This window comes from Lagenorhynchus albirostris, chromosome 17 (assembly GCF_949774975.1).
Source record: "Lagenorhynchus albirostris chromosome 17, mLagAlb1.1, whole genome shotgun sequence".
Lineage (NCBI taxonomy): Eukaryota > Metazoa > Chordata > Mammalia > Artiodactyla > Delphinidae > Lagenorhynchus > Lagenorhynchus albirostris.
In genome coordinates, this window is record NC_083111.1 from 73,195,085 (window position 1) to 73,216,020 (window position 20,936).

The 20,936-nt window shown below is 46.7% G+C and overlaps 1 protein-coding gene across 1 annotated transcript in view; it reads right to left on the reverse strand.

Moving 5' to 3' along the window:
• KCNQ3 (potassium voltage-gated channel subfamily Q member 3) overlaps positions 1–20,936 on the reverse strand; it is a 293,437-nt gene that overhangs the window by 6,870 nt on the left and 265,631 nt on the right. The window contains exons 9-12 of the mRNA XM_060128526.1: positions 19,545–19,567; positions 4,825–5,027; positions 3,824–3,926; positions 1,277–1,408 (exon numbers count right to left, since the gene is read on the reverse strand). Of these exons, the coding sequence (XP_059984509.1) occupies positions 1,277–1,408; positions 3,824–3,926; positions 4,825–5,027; positions 19,545–19,567 (461 nt within the window). The remainder of the gene's footprint in view (positions 1–1,276; positions 1,409–3,823; positions 3,927–4,824; positions 5,028–19,544; positions 19,568–20,936) is intronic.

Genomic DNA, 20,936 nt, shown 5'->3' on the forward strand with positions numbered 1-20,936 from the left:
AGTCTTATTTCTTTTCTTTAGGCTCCTGTAAGGGAGAGTGTGTATGTGTTGTGTATATTTCTGAATAAATGTTACGTGTGTACATTTTTGTAATCATATATATAAATAACATATATAACATAACATATATATAAATAACATAAATAACATAAATAACATAACATATATATAAATAACAGTTAATATCATCACAAGATCTAGGTAGACTATATATAAATATAATCATACGTATGTCCATATAAGTATCTAAGTGTACTATAAGTAATCATATTCATATATATATTCACCAATCACATAAATTTTTATCTCACTATATACATTTTTAACATGTCATTTGATGGCTGCATAACTTTTTAATGAGAGCAGGTACCATTCTTTCCTTTTTTTTTTTTTTTTTTTTGCGGGCATCTCACTGTTGTGGCCTCTCCCGTTGCGGAGCACAGGCTCCGGACGCGCAGGCTCAGCGGCCATGGCTCACGGGCCCAGCCGCTCCGCAGCATGTGGGATCCTCCCGGACCGGGGCACGAACCCACGTCCCCTGCATCAGCAGGCGGACTCTCAACCACTGTGCCACCAGGGAAGCCCCCATTATTTTCTTAATCACTATTTATAGATTTGAGGCAGTGTGGTATGTTACAGAGAATGGGAGTTTTGTAACCAGTTGGATCTGGTTTGACTTCCAGCTCTGCCACCTACTAGCTGGGTAGTTTTGGGCAAATCCATCGTCCTGTGAGCTTCAGTTTCATCACTGGTAAGATGACAGCTATAATGCAATACTTAGGGCGTTATAAGGGATTAGAGACATAAATGTAGAGCACCAGGTGCCTAACAAAAATGGAGGCAATTACTGGGAATTGGGAATCAATGCTGTTTCCATATTTTCACTAGTATAAATAACACTTGATGAACTTTTAATTGGGTGAAAATTTCTATTTAGAATTAGTCAACTGGACTCATTTTAGGTAATCCCAATTTTGTTGGCAACATCCAAAGCAGCACAGTCAGGGGCCAGTAGCACAGATGCCTTTTTTCTCCCTGAGGCCTAATCAGGGTGTTGATCTTGGCCGTGTCAATGTCATAGAAATTCTTCCCAGCCTGTCTGATCTGGTGTTGGTTGGCCTTGACATCCATGTTTGATGAATATGTTTGTTCTTAAAATTTCTCCCCTGCACTGTGGATTACTGAATGCCTTTCACCTTAGTGCTAAGGTCTACCTGGCTCTGTCTAATTCCTTAGCAGTCAGGAGAGCACCATCCTTCCAGGTGTGCTGTCTTACCTCGTCTGAAGGTACTTTATCCTGGAAAGCATGTCAAGATGTCCGGCGGAATACTGCTCAATCACATCCTTCACGTCATAAGGCCTCAAAGTCTCCTTGAATTTTTTTTTATAGAGACGGAATTGTAGAATTCTGCAAGGCAAAGTAGAGACATTTGTACATCAAGAGTGGACAGTAAAGGAAATTATGATACAAGATGAGCAAACTCTGGGGCGGGGGAGGATAAAACATCCAAAAAGAAACAACTTGATGAGAAGTTTCAACTCTTGGTCCTGGTTCTACCTCTTGGAAACACACTGAATGAGGCTGGCTGGCGTCTCTCCTTCATGACTACCTCCTTCTACTCGTTTGAATAATAAATTCATAGTAACAATAAGAGCTAACATTTATTTCACATTCATTACATGCCAGACACTGAGCTAAGCGCATTTTTAACAATTTGCTAATAGATCAATTCACAGATGATGCAACTGTGGCCGAGAGAGCTCCAGCATCTTCCCAGGGCCATCTAGCTCATAACGTCAGAGTTTCCTTCAAACCCAGGTTTGTACGCGGACAAGGCTCACGGTCCTAATCCTGTGTCACACTGCTTTCTGTTTGAGGACAGCTGACATATCTCTTCCTCAATAGCCTCCTTAGTCTTTTGGCTTACGAGCTCCTGGAAGAGAAAAGCTAGCTTCTGTTCCCCGAGTTTTCTCAGGTTCTCAATTAAGTGGGGGCACCCAGAACTTGGAGATGCTGAACCCTCACCTCCATCTTCCTGGGAACCAATAAAGTCATCCTAGGTGATTAATGCTCCTTGAAATTCCCATCACGAGGTCAACTCTTGCTGAACATAGTGTCAGTTAAAACCTTTAATCATAGGCCAGGTAGGAAACACAGCTTCCCAGGTCCTCCCATCTCATACTTGTACAGGTCTTTTATTTTTTGGCTGCATCGGGTCTTAGTTGTGGCATGCAGGATCTTAGTTGTGGCACGCAGGATCTTAGTTGTGGCACGCAGGATATTTGCTGAGGCGTGAGGGATCTTTCGTTGCGGCAACAGGTTTCTCTCTAGTTGTGGCATTCGGGTTTTCTCTTCTCTTCTAGTTGTGGCATTCGGGTTTCTCTCTAGTTGTGGTGTTTGGGTTTTCTCTTTCTTTTCTCTTCTCGCTCGAGCTCAGTAGCATGTGGGATCTTAGTTCCCTGACCAGGGATTGAACCTGAGTCCCCTGCACTGTGAGGAGGATTCTTTACCACTGGACCACCAGGGAAGTCCCATGTACAGGTCTTTTTTATGGTGCATTCAAGGCTCATTTTGCTTGTCATAGCCCATGGCGTCAGCCCCTAAACACTATTTTTGCCTATTGACTGTATATCTAACTCGCCATCCTTTCCAATTTTATGTGATTTTCTAAGCCTGCCCTTTACATAGCTCCATCTAAGGTAGGTATCAGGAACTATGGCTTGCAGGCCAAATCTGGCCCACTGCCTGTTTTTGAAAGTAAAGTTATGTTGGAACACAGTCCCAGTCATTCATTTATAGACTGTTTACAGCTGCTTTTGCACTACAGAATCAAAGTTGAATACAGCGGAGACCTACGGATCATAAATCCTGACATATTTACTACCTGGCTCTTTACAGAAGAAGTTTGCCAACCCCTGAACTAAGGCATCAATGACAATGCTAAAAAGGATGGGGCAGAAGCCAGACCATGAGGCATCCCGGCAGAGACCTCCCTCGAGCTTGACACAGATTCATTCATTGGTTTGCTTTGAATAAGACCATTCAACCAGTTATGAATCCAGGTAGTTGTGTTTTTATCCAGCCTCATTTCTGGGACATTGTACAGGATGGGATCACGAGGAACCAGGCCAGCGGCTTTGCTGAGGGTCACATATTATAAACTATTGTGCTCCCTGATCTACTGGACTGGGAATCTTCTGAAAATATCACGACTAGTTCTCAGAGACTCTGACTTAGTTTCCAGAATTCACTGCCACTATGGCGGAGTGCTTATAAGCCCATATCCTGGTCAAAGTTTCCTTGAAGTAGTAGCATATTTTTATTTTCTTGTGGAATTCAAAACAAAACAGAAATAGCCAGGGTGAATTACAGTCTTGTCTGAAGCAGACAAAAAAATCCTATCCGTGATTATCTTGTTGAAAATGCTAATTAAAAAAGAACTAGATGGATGAAGACAGACGGAAGAAAAGCTATTTTGAGTGAGAAGCCTTATAAAAGAAAACTCCATGTCAATACACCCCTGCCTCTCCAACATCCTTTAAAATAAATGGTGGCCGAAGCCAGACAAGAGGGTGACAATCGGAAACACTGTCAGGGGCCTGTGGAAGCATTTTTATAAAACGGAGAGCAAGGGTCTCCCAGGATGACCTGCTAATGCAGCCGCTCCCTTAGAACTGACATAGTCTCTGGACTTGACTCAGGGGTTACCTGAGGGATCTTCTGCCCACGTTCCCAAAGCCCAAGAGCACTTTACAAAACCGCACCCTGTGGAGCTGAGCTGGGGCCTCGGGAGGCCCACAGGCAGGGAGGAGGGGGCGTTACCTGACAGCTCGGATGGCGGCCTTCAGGGTGGGGATCATGTCTTCGATGAGGAAGTCATTCCCGTAGCCCCTGTCCTCCGCTATGGGGTCGGCCGTCCCGGCATCTGGGAGGGAAGGAGACACATGTCAAGGGCAGGTCACAGTACTCGGAAAGGCTCGGGGACCTGGTTCGGTCAGAGCCATCCAAACTCAGCCTCCTGCATCTCCATTCCCATTCCAGAAACCCCGATGCGTCCTCCAGTTGTGACGTCATTCCGTCATTCCGACCCTCTCCTCATCTCCCTTCCGTTATCCAGATGTCTGAGTCAGAGGTGCCTGTTGGTCAGGACTGTTGCTGGGGGAGAAGGCTAGGATGGAGGTGATGTGAATTCCAGGGTCCGGAGTGGCCCTTTGGAGGCGGCCAAGGGACACACGTGGGTGTTTATCAGACAGACCCGGGTTTGGATTCTTGCTCTGTCAGTCATTATCCTTGTGACCTTGACTTGGGGGGTGGTCACTTTCTGAGCCCTACTCATCCTCCCTTTTCGTAAGTGAAAGGGGCACACAGATGTGTTGCTCCTACAGCCCCCATGGGGCACTTCTCCAACACCTCCTCCCACCCCTGGGGGTGCTGAGTTCCCCAGGTGTCCAGATCACTCTGCACCGGGCCCCTCTCCATCCTTCGAGGTGACCTCCATGGCAATGCACTCATCAGGGCCCCCCTTAGGATCCATGGCGGTATGTCCCAAGGCTCCCTGGAGGGGATGTGCAGACACATGTGGTGACCCTGGCCCAGGAGAACAGCTAACGTGGGCCCTCTGCTCTTGGAGTGAGTGCAGGGACCTATCACAGCCCAGGGGCTGAGGATAAGACAAGTGAGACGCTGATGCAGGGCAGCAGGAAAGGGCTACTTTGTAGACTGCAGGGTTCTTCCACAGGGAAGGGAGGGAGGGAGGGGAGGAAGGAAGAGGGTGGGAGGAGGTGACAGGGAGGAGACAGGGTGAGGAAGAGGAAGGGCGTTACCTTCAGAGCTCTGCCAGAAAGCGTATGCTTTCATGCGGAAGGCGGTGCGGAAACGCTCTTTATTGTTTGAGCCAACAGGCTTTGGTTCTTTAGAAGGACTTTCTTCTATGGCATCTACATTCAGAGGGGTAAATAGCTTTCCTTTAGTATTGCTACCACGAGGATTAGAAAGGCGAACCCGATCCAAGAGACCCAGCTTTTGGCTACAAAATAAGCAAAAGTGAACAATTTTCCTCCTTGAGTGCAGGCTTTCGTAATTTCCCGTCCCTCTCCATAAAGACGCACACATCCTCTTCCACGCGGGAGTGGGACTCGCGCCTCCAGGGCTCAATCTGATTGAGCGGCTTGGAATGGGACAGGGCTTGGTTCAGATCCTAGCTCTGCAACCGACTAGCTATTACACCTCAGGCGCGTTTCTCTGAGTTTCAGTTTCTTCATATGCTTAAGTGCAGCGTAAACGAGATCCAGGATATAAAATGCCAGCCTGTAGCAGCAGGCAGCAAAGCTTCATTCCTCCTCTGCTCCCATCTCCTCTGCATCAATAACTTCCCTTGTACCGCTCCGTGGTGCCCAGATAGTGACTCACAGAGGCGAAGCTTTATCAAGTGTTCCTTGAACAGAACTGAATGACATAAAGCAAGTACCCTAACCTGGTGTCCACAGACACCCCGCCATGGACAGAACTTTGGGGGAGGTCCATGAGCTTGAATGGGAAAAACACTGCATTTTTAATTTACTAATTAGATTTTAATTCACTAATCTCAAACTGAAAATTAGCATGTCTTTCAATTATGAATGTATGAATAAACCCCAGTAATATCCTTAATGCCCCAGCCATGTCCTGTGACTTTCCACAACAGAAATCACAGGTCATTTTATATCCTGTTATCTCCAGGTATTGCCATGCTCGTCACTGCTTTGAAATTATGGTAGTATTCAACCTGCCACTACATCATGCCATTAGATTCAACACAAAGAAGCACGTATACGACTGCATCTCAAAAGTTTAAATATTTTGGTAATTACATTTCAACATTATCAGTTTCTTTTGTAACTGTCTGCCTTTTATTTATGGATTCAAAGTTGTTATTCTGAGAAAGGGTCCCGGGACTTCATTGTACTGCCAAAAGTCTTCTTGGCACAAAAAACAGTTAATGAGTCCAACAGAAAGTTGCCCTGGTGCAGAAACCATCTAGGTGTCCTCGGGCAAACCTGTGACCTTAACCAGACTCAGTTACCTCACCTTTAAAATAGGGATAAACACGTCCCACTTCACTCGGTTGCAGTGGGATCATGCCTGTCAAGGATTTGGCATGGAGCCTGGGATACAGTCGGTGCTCTATAAATAGTAGTTTCTCCTTCTGTCTCTTAGCCTCTGCCCCTCACCTGAGTGGGCACAGGAGGGAAGTCCTTTTGTGTGGTACAGACCAGAGAGACCCATAGTGCTTGTTTCACACATCAGTACACTCAGCTCAGCTGCGTTCTCTCCATCACCCACACGGGGCTTGGTACCCAGCAGGTGTGCATGTACTTGTGGGAGAAATGAGTGAACAAATGAATATGACTATGGGTGGTCAAGTCAGCTTTGCGTCAGCCTGAGATAACTGAGTATTTCTACAGTCTGCGTCTGGTTATGAGAGCCAGAAGCTGCTGCCATCTCTGTGGCTTGGGGTGGTGAGGAGGTCCTGGCGGTGGAGCTGCAGAGGTGGGAGCACCTCGTGCCGAGCAGGTGCCTTACGCTCTCTGAGCACCGGGTCCTTATCGGTTAAGTGGGCCTAACAACACTTTGCTTAGGAGAGATTTGGGGAGCATTACATATGATAATGTCTGTAATGCTTCTTGTCTCCAGCCTGGCATAGAGAAGCCACTAAGAAGTATTTCATTAATGAATGAACGAACAAGTGGATGAGTAATTGTTACACCTGACTCCTTCTGGACTGTTGTCTCTCGCCCGGCATTGTTACATGAATACATGTACATGCCCAGAGTAGATTCAGAGAAATGCCAGTACTCAGATGACGCCATCTTTCCTGAGCTGGTCAAAGTTCTCAGAGTGGTTTCCTGACCAGTACTAGGTAAATGACTGATGAGAATAAATCAGGGTCCAGGGGCTAAAAATACTAAACAAGGCAGGATGTCAACTGAACACACAGAGAAGGCTTTCCTAGCCATGAGCTAAGGGAAAAGGGGACTTGAGGTCAGTCACTTCTCAGGCCCTCTGCTTCCTGGCCCCTGCCTACCTGTCTTGCTATACTGCCAAGCAGATCCATCATTCCATCAGTACCAAGCCCCTTGCCCATCCCCACGTCCCCTCCTGCATGCCTTGGTGCACTCAGCCATGCCCTTCCTTGCCTTCTCAGTTGACCTCATTCCCATCTGCCCTTTAAAACTGCCCAAGGGTCCCCTCTTGGAAACTGAGTTCTCCCCATCTGTTCCAAAGACAGGCTGTGTTTTTCTCCGTCTCTGTGTCTGGTACCCAGGGTAGAGGCTGTACACTCCCACACCCGCCCACCCCACTCGACTGTGTAGTCCTGGCAAAGAAAGGACTCTGCCTGGTTATCTCTGAACCCACCCCACAGCCTTGCTCAGCACAGCCTGATGGTCAGGACTCTGGGGTAAAACTGGCCTGAGGGGAAACGTCCTAAAAAACATGTAACCTAGGACACAGAACTCATGCCGTCTGGTCCTCAGCTCCTTCACGGGCACAATGATGAGGGCCAGCCCATGTTACATGTGGCTGTGGAAGGGTTAAGTGAGGGAATACGTGTAAAGTGCTTAGCTGACTGTCTGGGATGCGGATGTGAGAAGCTTTCAATAAATGCTGGCTGTCACCATTATCTCGGTAAATAATCCTCTTCCTACAGAAGCAGTAGAAAGCTAACGACATGTGTGAAAAGGAGGGATAAAATTTCCTGAGCCACAAAAAAGTGTTTTTTTTTTTTTTTAATGAACTGAGATGAGTTCTCAGGATTTATGTATTATTTTACAGTACTTCTTCTCAATGCTAGTCTCAAACACTCCCCACTGTCACAGAACTTGACCTGGGCAGGAGATAAGTGTATGAGAAGCTTAATTTTAAACTAAGCAAGACAAAAGTAAAAAAAAGTAATGGCGGCCACTTTGTCCTGATTTGAAATCTCAGGACAACTGCTGACTATCAGATAATGAAAGAACTCTCTTGGTTCTCTCTCTGTTGGGATTTAGGATTCGCTTGTTTGGCATTTAAATGTTTCCCTGCAACTTCTAACAGTCTGAATTGCTTTGGCTATGTTCACTTAATACCCCACTGGTCACAGAGCTCGTTTTATGGGAGGTGGATTCTGACAGCATTAGGAATCCAGATGTGTCGGGCACAAGTCAGGAACCTCGGCTCTGAATTACGGCCATTGAGCCTAAGAGGCTTAGCGGAATTCTCTCTCCAGCAAAGTGGGTGATCAGCTTACTTCTTAATTGTGTTACCTGAAATCCAAGACCCCAAAGGATAATCAAACGCAAGGCAAAGTTCATCCTTGAAACTCAAAACCCATCTCTGCCCTTCTCCGTATGGATTTCTAGTGCATGATTCAGGCTGTGTGTCTGGAGGCTGTGCTGGGTCTCACAAGAAAAGCTCTCCTTGAAGCTGACATCAGATCCCCTTGGAAAGCCGGGGTCCCTGATTTGTTAAGTGCAGACAAATGACTTCCAAACACGAATTGGGAAAACTGGAAATAGAGACTAAGGATGGCAAAAGTAAAGTCAAGGCTGTTCTTTCCCGGCAAAGTTGTTCAGCCCCTGCCCTGGGCTCCTGCCCCAGGGAACTCTAAGTTGTGTTAAGCTCCACGCAGTTCCCTGATTTCCCAGCCTTGGCACAAGTGGTGACCTGTATCTAGGAAAACCTTCATCCCTTCTTTTAACCAAAAGACTGACTTTTTGTCTGAAACTTCGTCCAAATATCAGTTCCGAGGCACACTTCCACCCTTGGTCCAGTTAGATATCCATTCACTGTGCTTTCTTTTTTTTTTTTTGAGGTATGCGGGTCTCTCACTGTTGTGGCCTCTCCCGTTGCAGAGCACAGGCTCCGGACGCGCAGGCTCAGCGGCCATGGTTCACGGGCCCAGCTGCTCCGCGGCATGTGGGATATCCCCGGAGCGGGGCACGAACCCGTGTCCCCTGCATCGGCAGGTGGACTCTCAACCACTGCGCCACCAGGGAAGCCCTCACTGTGCTTTCTTAAAGACTTTTCCCAACCATGGCGCTTGGCCACCATAATGAAATCTCTGACTTTCGAGGGACTCTCTCTCTCATTTAGCCCCCAATGGCATGTCTGGAATCGCACTTGATTGACATCACTTGGAGAGTGCTACTGGCTTCTAGTGGGTCAAGGCCAGGGATGCTGCTAAACTTCCCACAATGCACACAGGGTGGCCCCACAGCAAAAACTTATCCCACCCAAAAAGTCAACGGAGCTGAGCATAAGAAACCAAAAGCTATCTGTTCAGAAACTGTACTTTGTCTAATGATCCAGCATCTAACACAGTGCCTGGCACATAGTAAGCACTGAAAACACTGTTACAACGTTGGGTGAAAGAAGGAAGGAATAATAATATTTGACCTTCTGATTAAGAAAATGAACCCAACTTCAGCTGAGGGAGGATGTGCTGTAGAGTGGAAAGAGTGTTGCCTTTGGGAGAAGAGAACTGGGTTCAGATCGCTGCCCTGCAGGTAGTATTTTTTAACTTGGGTAAGGCGTTAACTCTTTCTGATTCCGTTTTTTTTTTCACCTGTAAAATAGAGCTAATGTTATGTATTTATTCCACAAAAATGTGTTCTACATCTTGAAAATGCTAGGCTCTTAGTAACTTGCTAAGGTAATAGTTGTGACTAAAACAGACGTGGTTTACAGCCTCCAGTGAGCTTACAATAAGGTCAAGAAATCACACACTAGGCAAACAGATATATGTATTGTTGGAAATCTGACCAGTGTCGATGAAGAAAATGTTGCCTGTCAGATCAGTAAACAAAGGATGTTACAGCCATCAAGCCATCACATTACAGCTGCCCCGAAGGTGAGCCCTGAGGGAGCTCAGGATGGAAACACGATGCCCCCCAAGGTGCACTCTGAGGGGCTTCAGGATGAGAAAGTACCAGATACTGGCCCTAGAGAGCTGAGGTGCCTACCAGTGGAATGATTTCAGTGAGCCCAGACTTTGCATCTTCCCATACATAGAAAAGCGCTAAACTCCTTAACCTGAGATGCCAGGGTTTCTTTAATGAACAGTAAACTTTTGATGTTCTGACCACCCGGTCTTTGTGGCAGAAACTCCTGTATATCCTGGATGCTCTTTGGAACGGTCCCACAGAGCGATCTGAGAGGCTGCATCCGGGGCTTAAGTCCTCAGAAAGTCTGCCGAATAAAAAGTAATTCTCAACTTCTGGGTTGTGCATTTTTTTTCAGTCAACACCAGGAAACAAACAGAGCGCAGTAACAGAGAATATCATGCGGTCACCTTAGGTAGGGTGGTCAGGGAAGGCCTCGGGTGGATGGGAAGAACAATCAGAGAACCAGTTTCAGTGGTTCAGGTTCAAGATAATGGTGGCCCCAGACATGGAAGCTGAGACTGGAAGAGTAAGAAGAAGCAAGACTTCAAAGAAAAGGAGTGAGACCTCTCCAGGCGGAAGACTCGCACGTGGGTGCAAAGGGTGTGAGGGCTGGTTTATGCCACTGAAGGGAGCGCACGTGACCAAAAATACGTGAATGGGGGACAAAGGGCAAGATGGGATCAGAGGCCAGGTCGGTCAGGGATTTTTAGAAATAGAATTCAAAAATAGGAAGAGGAAAATAGGAATTTCTATTTTATTCTAGGTCTACCTGCAGACACCCAAAGAGTTCTAAGAAGGAAAGAGGATATCAACTTTGCTTTTAAAAAGAATTCACATGTTCATAGCAGCACTGTTCACAATAGCCAAAAGGCAGAAACCACCCAAATGTCCGTGGATGGAAGAATGAATGAATAAACAAAACGCAGTATAAACATACGACGGAGCCTTAAAAAGGAAGGAAATTCTGCCACGTGCTACAACATGGATGAACCTTGAGGATATTATGCTCAGTGAAATAAGCCAGTCGCCAAAAGACAAATGCTGTATGATTACACTCATATGAGGTGTCTAAAGCAGTCAAACCTGCAGAAGCAGGAAGCTGAATGGTGGTTTTCAGGGGCTGGAGGGAGGAGGAAACGGGGAACTGGTGTATAATGGGCGCAGAGTTTCAGTTTTATAAGACAAAGAAGTTCAGGAGATTGGTTGCACAACAATATGAATATATTTAACGGTACTGAAATGTACATTTAAAAATGGTTAAGACAGTAAATTTTATGTGTATGTTACCACAATAAAAACATTTTTTTAAAAAAGGGAACACCGGGCTTCCCTGGTGGCGCAGTGGTTGGGAGTCCGCCTGCCGATGCAGGGGACACGGGTTCGTGCCCCGGTCCGGGGATATCCCACATGCCACGGAGCGGCTGGGCCCGTGAGCCATGGCCGCTGAGCCTGTGCGTCCGGAGCCTGTGCTCTGCAACGGGAGAGGCCACAGCAGTGAGAGGCCCGCGTACCGCAAAAAAAAAAAAAAAAAAAAAAAAAAAAGCAACAACAAAGGTTACACCGTGGCTGCTCCATGGAGAATGGATTGGAGGAAAGCAAGGAAAAAACGAAAGACCAAAGAAGATGCCACTGAAGTTTCCTAAGCTGGTGGCTTGGACTTGGGTGACTGCAGTGGGAAGGAGGAGACCAGCACTTGGACATTTATTCTGGAGAAGAACCACAACAGTCTTCCTTGATGGATTCTGTGTGGCCACGAGGGCAAGAGGCAGGTAAGGCACCACTCCTGGGTTTCTGGCTACACAAATGGGTGGGTGGGGACACGATTTTTTTTTTTACAGTGATGCCATTTTGTTTTCAGTTGAGCAAAAGGAGCAAAACAGGTTTGGAGAAGAAATCAGAAGTTGAGTTTGGCGGTCCCTTGTCTTCACACACATACACACTTGATACAAGACTGTGGTGTGAAGCGGATCTTAGTAGATGGTGAGGATTTGCCTCACAACTCAAACAACTTAGGTTGAATATTAGATGTCACTCTTAAAATACTTTTGGAATTTGGAATATAAAAATATAAATAAATTTTGGTTTGTATGTGCTAAAGAAACACTGGAAAGATACCTAAAAACTGAAAAAGATTATTTATGGGGGGTAGGAGGGTGGAATGGGGTAGACAGGGATGGAAGTTGTACTAAGATGTTTTACTGTTTGCCTCTATATTATTTTGACTAATGAACCATGTAAATTTGTTTTAAGAAACTTAAAATTAAAAAAATTAAAATTAAAAAATCATTTAGACTCTCTCCATTGGGAAAATTTCTCAGTGGTTATACCTTCCTGTGGTATATCCTCCTCTCCCTTCCCATTTCTCCTCCTTATATACTCCCTCCAGGGTTGAGTCCTCCTCTGTTCCAATCTAGATTCTTCTCACTTCCAATTCAATTAAAGTCTCTTTTGTCTCTACTCTCACACTCAGCTCTTGGGCCCACGTTTGCACATTAAAAACTCATAAAAGTGTTCATATGAACAAAATACAAAGAGAACCTTAGGAGTGGTACTTTTAAATACAATTCTTGCCCTTCCCCTCCAGGATACAGAATAAGATGAGATCGTTGGGAGGAGGTGTCAGTGAAGCTGTGATATCAGAGAGAAGTTGGAAGGGAGACAACCCAATAGATAAGGTTAAAAAATATCAGAGGCAAACAGTGCTCAGTAAACAACTTTGCTTGGGACCAACCTGACTATATTCTCTGCCTCCTTATGCCATCTTTGTTGGACATGTGTGTCCTGGATAAGCTATAAATATGTTTTTTTTAAAAAACAAAAAACCAAAATTTGAGCTTGGGACAAGTTACTTTTAGGAAGACTGAGAGGCAGCCTGTCAAATAAATAGTTGGGGACCTTATCTTTCTTATTTATAGCTATATTCCCTAAAAGGGCTTCTGGTACACAGGAGGGTCTTAATAAATATTCATTGGATAGGTGGATGGACGGATGAACAGATGGACGATGATGGACGGATGATGGATGATGGATGGGTGGATGGATGGATGATGTATTATGAATGATGGATGGGTGGATGGACAGATGGACGGATGATGGATGGATGATGGATGGGTGGATGGACAGATGGACGGATGATGGATGGATGATGGATAGTTGGATGATGGATAAACCAAGAGTACAATGTCACTGCAGCCAAGAGTACAGTGTCACTGCAGCCAACAGAAGAGTCTTTTGAAGAAATGGTCAATCTGTCTTGTTCTGTTTGTTCAGCTCAATGAGCACAAACTGGGTAACCGGCACAGAGCGGCCAATCCCACCTACAGGAGTTAAAGCCCTGATTTTGTCCCTTCTCTTTTTCACTCTTTCTTCCTTCCCTCTTTACACATGGGAAAGGCAGAGCCTACACAAGACCAGCAGTCCCCTTTTAGAGGCTCCTTCAGCACCATGGTCTACCCTGAAAAAGGCAGAGAAAGCACAGAGAGAATAAAAATCTGTCACCATCCACGTGCCAAACCTTTGAGGCTTTGGTGCCCTGCTTTTCTCTCTGAGAAAAAACTATGAATGAAAGTCGCTATCTCGCCTATGTTTGTTTTTCATTAAAACGAGAGATCTTAATTGGGAATTAGATGACAGTGAAAATGGAGTGGTCGTCAGCATCCTGGTACTTCACGGTAGAGCTAGGAGAACTCACATCCTTTGTTTCTAGCTACGATATAAATTCCTCTATAGAGAAATGCAGACTCATTTATTTAGGCATTTTGCACATTTTTCTCTGCATGCTCTTCTTTACTGACCTAATGAGTTGGCGTTTCTAGGGATTTCTCATACAGAAATAGATGGCCCATGGAAAGATTACAGGCCTAGGGACTCAATGCTTGTTAGTTTGAAGGATGAAAGAATGAAGGAGGGAAGGAACAAAATTAGAGCCCTAATCCCTCCCTCAGCCCCATGTAAAGCCACTCAGCCCTTAACAGTCAAGTCAAAGGAAAGCACCTCAGGGATCCTCTCCTGATGTGTTGTTCCAGGTAGAACTTAGATTTCCCTTCCTCTGCTCACCTTCTCTGTACTCCTGTGTCTGTAATCTCCCCATACCAGCACCCTCCACACTACATTGTTCTTTTTTGGTTGACATATCCACCTCCCCCATCAGACTGTGAGTGCCTTCCCCATTACACTGTGAGTCCCAATTCCCTGGGAATCTCTAGGGCCTGAGGCAAAGCAGGGCTCTTAATGTTTGGGTTATGGAAGGAAGGAAGGAAGGAAGGAAGGAAGGAAGGAAGGAAGGAAGGAAGGAAGGAAGGAAGGAGGGAAGGAGGGAAGGAGGGAAGGAGGGAAGGAAGGAAGGAAGGAAGGGAGGGAGGGAGGGAGGGAGGGAGGGAGGGAGGGAGGAAGGAAGGAAGGAAGGAAGGGGAAAACCATTGCCAAGCTAAGATTCAAACCTATGCTGATCTGACTCCTAAGCTGGCCTTACAGCATGTGGAAGAGATCCTCGGCACAGAAAACCCAGAAATGTGGGTGTCAATCAGGATAATGACAGTAGTAATAATAAAAGCAAACCTTACGTAGTATTTGCCAGGTTAAGGCTCTATTCACACTTAATCCTTACAATAGCCCTAGGAGGTAGGTATTCTTACTATAACCATTATATAGATGAGAAAACTGAGGCACAAAGGTTTGGCAATGTGCCCAAACCATACTGTCAAAAAATCTTCCAAGAGGCTTCCCTGGTGGCGCAGTGGTTGAGAGTCCGCCTGCCGATGCAGGGGACGAGGGTTCGTGCCCCGGTCCGGGAAGATCCCACATGCCGCGGAGCGGCTGGGCCCGTGAGCCATGGCCGCTGAGCCTGCGCGTCCGGAGCCTGTGCTCCGCAACGGGAGAGGCCACAGCGGCGAGAGGCCCGCGTACCGCAAAAAAAAAAAAAAAAAAAAATCCTCCAAGTGGCCTGTAACTCACATTATCTAACGTGGCAAAACGATGCGGGACCAATTCTGCTACTGTGGCCACAAACTCACAACACACAGGAAGTGGCTCAGGAAGCCCTTGGTCCAACTTCTGTGATGAGGCAGCCGAGGGCTAGGGGGCTGGTGGTTCCTAACGGACTGTCTGGGCTGAGGAAGGAAAACGGTGGATAAAGCAGGGACCAGGAGGTAGGGTCATGAGAGGACTGACTCCTGGGCTGTAGGAAGAACATTGTGATTTTAAAATAACCCTGATATATTGATCTGCTTCACTCTCATCTGGACAGGTTTGCAAAGTTAGCTCTGCTGAGCTCAAGGATCTATTTGTTTCCTCTGATCCAGCATGTCTGGAGATCTATGAGCACGATTCCAGAACACTTGCAGCTGGTGCTCCGAGGACACGCAGACTCACACACTGATGGAAGAGTGAGAACTATATATTTTTCTGTGTTGGTTTCCTAAAAGGATTATTTTTCCCATGTTTCCAAATCTCGTGGATGAGTAACACACCAAATGAGCAGAACTAATCTCTAGTGAGCGTTTACTTCTGCCGGACCACAGGCGTCATTCCAAGCAGCCTATGAGGTTAGGACTATTATTATCCCCTTCCACGTATGAGGACATGAGGACACAGAGAGGTTGCAGAAGTTGCTCAAGATCACACAGCTCATAAGCAGAGCGGCCAGGTTTTGAAGTCTGATAGTCTGACTCTGGAGTCTGTCTCAGCCGGAGAGGCAAGGAGGGTCTGTCACAGGAGGTGACGTTTGGCAGTGTCTCAGATGAAGTGAAGGAGCCAGCGGAACAAAGAGGTAAGAGTTCCTGGCCGAGAGAGAACACGTGCCAGGATCGAGAGTCTGCGAGATGAACTGACCTCACTCTTCTCCTGGAGGACGAGGACGGCATGACGACCACCTGTGCTGTGGTGGGACTCAGCCTGCATGGCCTGATGCAGTCAGACAGACCTATATCTGAAATCCTCATCTTGGCTATTTCTGTCCTTGGCTTACATGTAAGTTACATACACGCTTGAGCTCAATTTCCTCCTAAGGAATATGATTGTACAATATCTCCTTCATTAAATCATTTATTTATACATTCAGCAAATTTATGGAGTACATCCTACATTTCAGGCACAGTGTTAGCCCTATCAAACTCGTAGAGAGGAAGAGGGAATTTTAAAAGTTTTGACTGTCTATGAAGTAAATGCGGGACGTCCCTGGTGGTGCAGTGGTTAAGAACCCACCCGCCAACGCAGGGGACATGGGTTCAAGCCCTGGTTGGGGAAGATCCCGCATGCCGCAGAGCAACTAAGCCCGTGCGCCACAACTACTGAGCCTGCGCTCTACAGCCCGCGAGCCACAACTACTGAGCCCACGAGCCACAACTACTGAAGTCCACGTGCTCTAGGGCCCGTGCTCCACAACAAGAGAAGCCACCGCAATGAGAAGCCCGCGCACCGCAACGAAGAGTAGCCCCCGCGTGCCACAACTAGAGAAAAGCCCGCACGTAGCAACAAAGACCCAATGCAGCCAAAAATAAATGAATAAATAAATTTATAAAAAAAATAAACGCTTCCTTAGGGGAAGTGCTGAGTCCTACTTAAGGGCACCATGAGTGGGGCATCTAAACTAGGTGAGAAGGGGTGAGGCGATGGTTGTCAACTGTCTCCATCTTTACAAGAATTAATTAAGACGATCTATGGAAACTGCTCAGCCCCTACCAAGCCCACAGCGGAAGGTGGCTCTCTTCCTTCTCAGAGTTATAGGTCCCGAGAAGGAAGCATACGGTGATCAAAGCCAACCTCCCAGCCATTGTAGGAAGTCAGGGGGCTTCTGTTCCTCAAACAAGCCTGCATAAAATCAAATCAGTCAAGACAGTCCCATCCTTGGGACCAAAGAAGCTCAGCTCTCTTGACCCTTTGCTGGGGGGGGGTGGTGGGAACACGCACTAGCTTTATAAGAAACTACAGGTATGAGCTCTTTCCAACAAGCTGACTAAAATGTTCCTTTAATTTTTTTTTTTGCGGTACACGGGCCTCTCACTGTTGTGACCTCTCCCGTTGTGGAGCACAGGCTCCGGACGCGCAGGCCCAGCGGCCATGGCTCACGGGCCCAGCCGCTCCGCGGCATGTGGGATCTTCCCGGACCGGGACACGAACCCGTGTCCCCTGCACCAGCAGGCAGATTCTCAACCACTGCGCCACCGGGGAAGCCCAAAATGTTCCTTTCCTTATCCCAACAGAGAACCAGGAGCTGTTAAGTTAAAGAGGATATAACTCTTTCCTTGGGCTGACAAACAGATGTGTGGGCCACCTGTGTTAGAAGGTGTCAAAAAGATGAACTCCAAATCTGATTCTGCCTATTTAGAAATAATAATAAAGTAAGATAGAAACGCCAGTCAGCTGGCAGCCTGTTGAAGAAGCTAATGGTATACCAGTGAGTATTCACCGAATGCACACGTACGTTGCTGACCATTCCCTGGTCTCCTTGCTCCCTGCCTTCTTCGGTCAAAGAATTGATTCCTCTGTCGACAATTCACCCATCCTTCCTCCAGATCTCTGGCACCGCCTCCAAGCTTCACGGCTACAATCACCCCTGCCATCTCACCTGCCAATCTATCAGCCAAACCTATTTGTTGTTCAAGTCAAAAGTGCTGCACCCGAGCCTGGATGAGGGAGGCTGAGTGGCTTATGTAACTGACCTCGCTCTTCCTGAAGAGGAGGAGCCAGAAAACACCCCGCGACTCTAACCCCAAGAAATCATGGAATGTCCTTTCCCTCTGTATGTGCCCCTGGCAGAGTGGAGAGCTCTCGACAGAGGCATGAGTAAGCTGATGAGCAGATTTCAGAGCCCGTTTTCAATAACTGGAGAAGCACGCCCGGCAAAGCTGCAAAATGCATCTATCTAAGCCCAAGTTAAGCCAAACTGCCTAGTCCAGTGCACAGCGGTATTTTGCTCATACATTCCAATTTGGCTAAATTCTGTTCGTGTCTCCATAGAAAAGGATATAAAGGTCAATGCAGTAATTCACTTGCAGTGTCAACACCTGCATGATTTAAAACCCCCTCAGTCATGAGATGAGGGGGAGAGAGAACTCCATGGGGAGTCCTGAGATCACGTAACCCCTCGAGCTCATGATTTCCGTAACTTGGGGTGAGCCTGCCCTCTTGGGGGGACTCATTTCTGTAAAAGCATCCAGAGGAGGATCTCTGAGGCATCTTCCCGCTCTGCCTCTGTGAGACATGAGCTGCTGCAGGTCCTCTAGCAAATGTCTCCTGACACTATCACTGTCAGTGGTCAGCCCTCCTTTACAATCTCCCCAAATGCCCCCTGGAGTCCGGACTGGTTCCGACCACGAAATGCTCCTTCCATTTGAAAGTCTGCATAAAGGAGGGACAAAGTCCAAACTGTGTCTTTGTCTGTGAGTTAACTGGTGCTGTCTGTTCCTTCCAGGCAGGATTAAGGGGTTCCCATACAGATGGTCCAGGGTCCCACCACCTCCTCTGCCCAATCTGTCAGCTCTAGAAGGACAACAGCTGAGTTGGTGTCCAGGAGATTGACTGGGAGGCTTTACAAGTACTTTGTCAACAATAATACTTTAAATCTATGTTATATACGTAATGTATATTTACACATATAATTATTTCTATTTATAAATGCAGGTGGCTTTCCATATCTGCAGGTCCCGCATTCACAGGCTCAGCCAGGTGAGGATCAAAAATATTCGAAAAAAATTTTCCAGAAAGTTTCAAAACACAGAAGTTGAATTTGCCACATACGGGGAACGATTTACAGAGCATTTATGTTGTGTTTACAACTACTGATATAGCACTTGCACTGTATTAGGTATTATAACTAATCTAGAGATGATTTAAAGTACACAGAAGGATGCGCATAGGTTATATGCAAACACTCTGGCATTTTATACAAGGGACTTGAGCATCTGCGGATTTTGGTATCCTTGAGGGTCCTGGAACCAATCCCCTGTGGATATAGAGGGATGACTTATATACAAACAGTTAAACTGTTTGCGAGAGATGGTCCTCCTTTACAATCTCGAGCAGGGTCCATAGTTTCCCTGATACTGTGACATCTTCTCTAGATGGAACCAAAAGGAAGAGAGAGGACTCATGCAGAAGCTCAACCTGCTTCTGCAGCAGCCTGTAGTGAGCATGGTTTACTGGGGATCATGAATTATAGTCTTGATTCACTTTTCGAAAAACCATCTGTGAGCCCAAGAAGCAAACGAAGCAAGATATAATGGAAACAACATGGTCTTAATATTCAGACCTGAGTTTGAATTTTGGTCTTGCTCCTCAGTAGCTGTGTGACCCAGGCGGAGTAACTCAACGTCTCTGAGCCCCAGTCTCCTCAATCCATAAATGAAGACACGAGAGTCGATCTTTCACTGTGGATGTGAGGACCACATGAGATAACACATGCACGACTCCAGACACAGAGGAGAAACACTCAAAATGTGGCTGCTGCTATGATCACAATTAAGTTGTTCCTGAGTAAATTAACATGAAATTGGCAGAGGAAAATGGCGGCCAGCAACAGCAGTGAACCCCCAAACTCTATCTCACGACCTGCATGACTGCCCAGGGGCCCTACAGTGTACACAACTGGACCCTCTGTCCCGACACAGTGGTGGGAAGCAGAGGCTTCATAATCACAAACATACCTGGCTGCTGCGTCCAGCTGTTCCTTCCTGTGAGGAGACGGGGGAGAAAAAAAAATAAACACAGCATAAATTACATGCAACAGCTCCCCCTCTCCCCAAAATCTGTCCCCAAGCTTCCCTTTGATGAAGATCAAGGAGCAGGGTGGAGCTCTGGGACAAGATGGTACATGTGGAGGAGAACCAGTGAATGACATGGGTTTCCCCAGCCAGACCGCAGACCCCTCCTGTGATCTAACAGGTCTGGCTCTGAACTCCAAGGTTCTTCTCAGCCATTCATTCCTTTATTCATCCCAAAAATGGTTGCTGCCCCACACCATGTGCTGGGTTCAGGTGATCTGTTTAGCGGTGGGGACGGATCAGGAAACCAGGAATTTCATAACTTAGCAGCCACACACCCCATCACTCCGTCACCACCATCATCATTACAGTCAACATCATTGTCACTACTATTTAGTGTGCGGTAGTTAGTAGGCAGACACTCTTCTAAGTGCTTTTTAGGGATTCACGTATTTAATCATCACTAGCAACCCTATGAGGTAAGTATTATTATCACCCCCATTTTCCTGATGAGAAAACTGAGACCCAGAGAGATTCAGTAAATTGCTCAAGGTCTCATAGCCAGGAAGCAGCCGAGTCAGGATTCAGACCTAGATGATCTGGCTCCAGAGCCCACACTTCTAACCACGAGGCCACATGCAGTCTACACACATTCACAACTGAGACTTCGCTCAGGCTCTGCCTAGAACAGGCTTACTCCTCCTTTAAGTTCCAGCTGGAGGGGCTCCTCCTGGTGTTTCTATCTAAATTCCCAGGGTTGAGGCTGAGCTAGTATCTTCGTACGTGGAATTGGACTGGTTCACATTGTCTTAGAATTACGTGGTCGTGCGGAGGCAGAGCCTCTGCTTCTCTCAGCTCTAAAATCTGAGCACCCCCTACCCTGGCACTTTGTAAGTGCACAGGAAATACTGAATGAATACCTGGACTGTCATTGGGATCTAGGGGTAGGAGAAATGGGGAGAGAATATGAGGTATCTTGGTAGAAGAGCAAAAGGACCAGTTGGAGAGTTAAGGATTTCTAGTTCATGCGTCAGCTCAGCCTGTGGGTCTAGTGTGGCTTTGAGCTGGACACATCCTCTGGGCCTATTTCCCCTCCTGAAGCATGTGGACAGAAAAAGCTCTGACTTTTGGCTCCAGGAAAAGTAGGGACGGCACTAAGAGGAGAAGAAGGCAAGGCAGTGGGCCAAGGGCAGGATGGGAGCAGAGGGCTCTGGGTGGGGGGGGGGGCAGTGCTAAAGGGAGGGATAAATTAGGAGTATGGGACTATCAGATACACCCTACTATACATCAAATAGACAAGCAACAAGGATTTACTGTATAGCACAGGGAGGATCT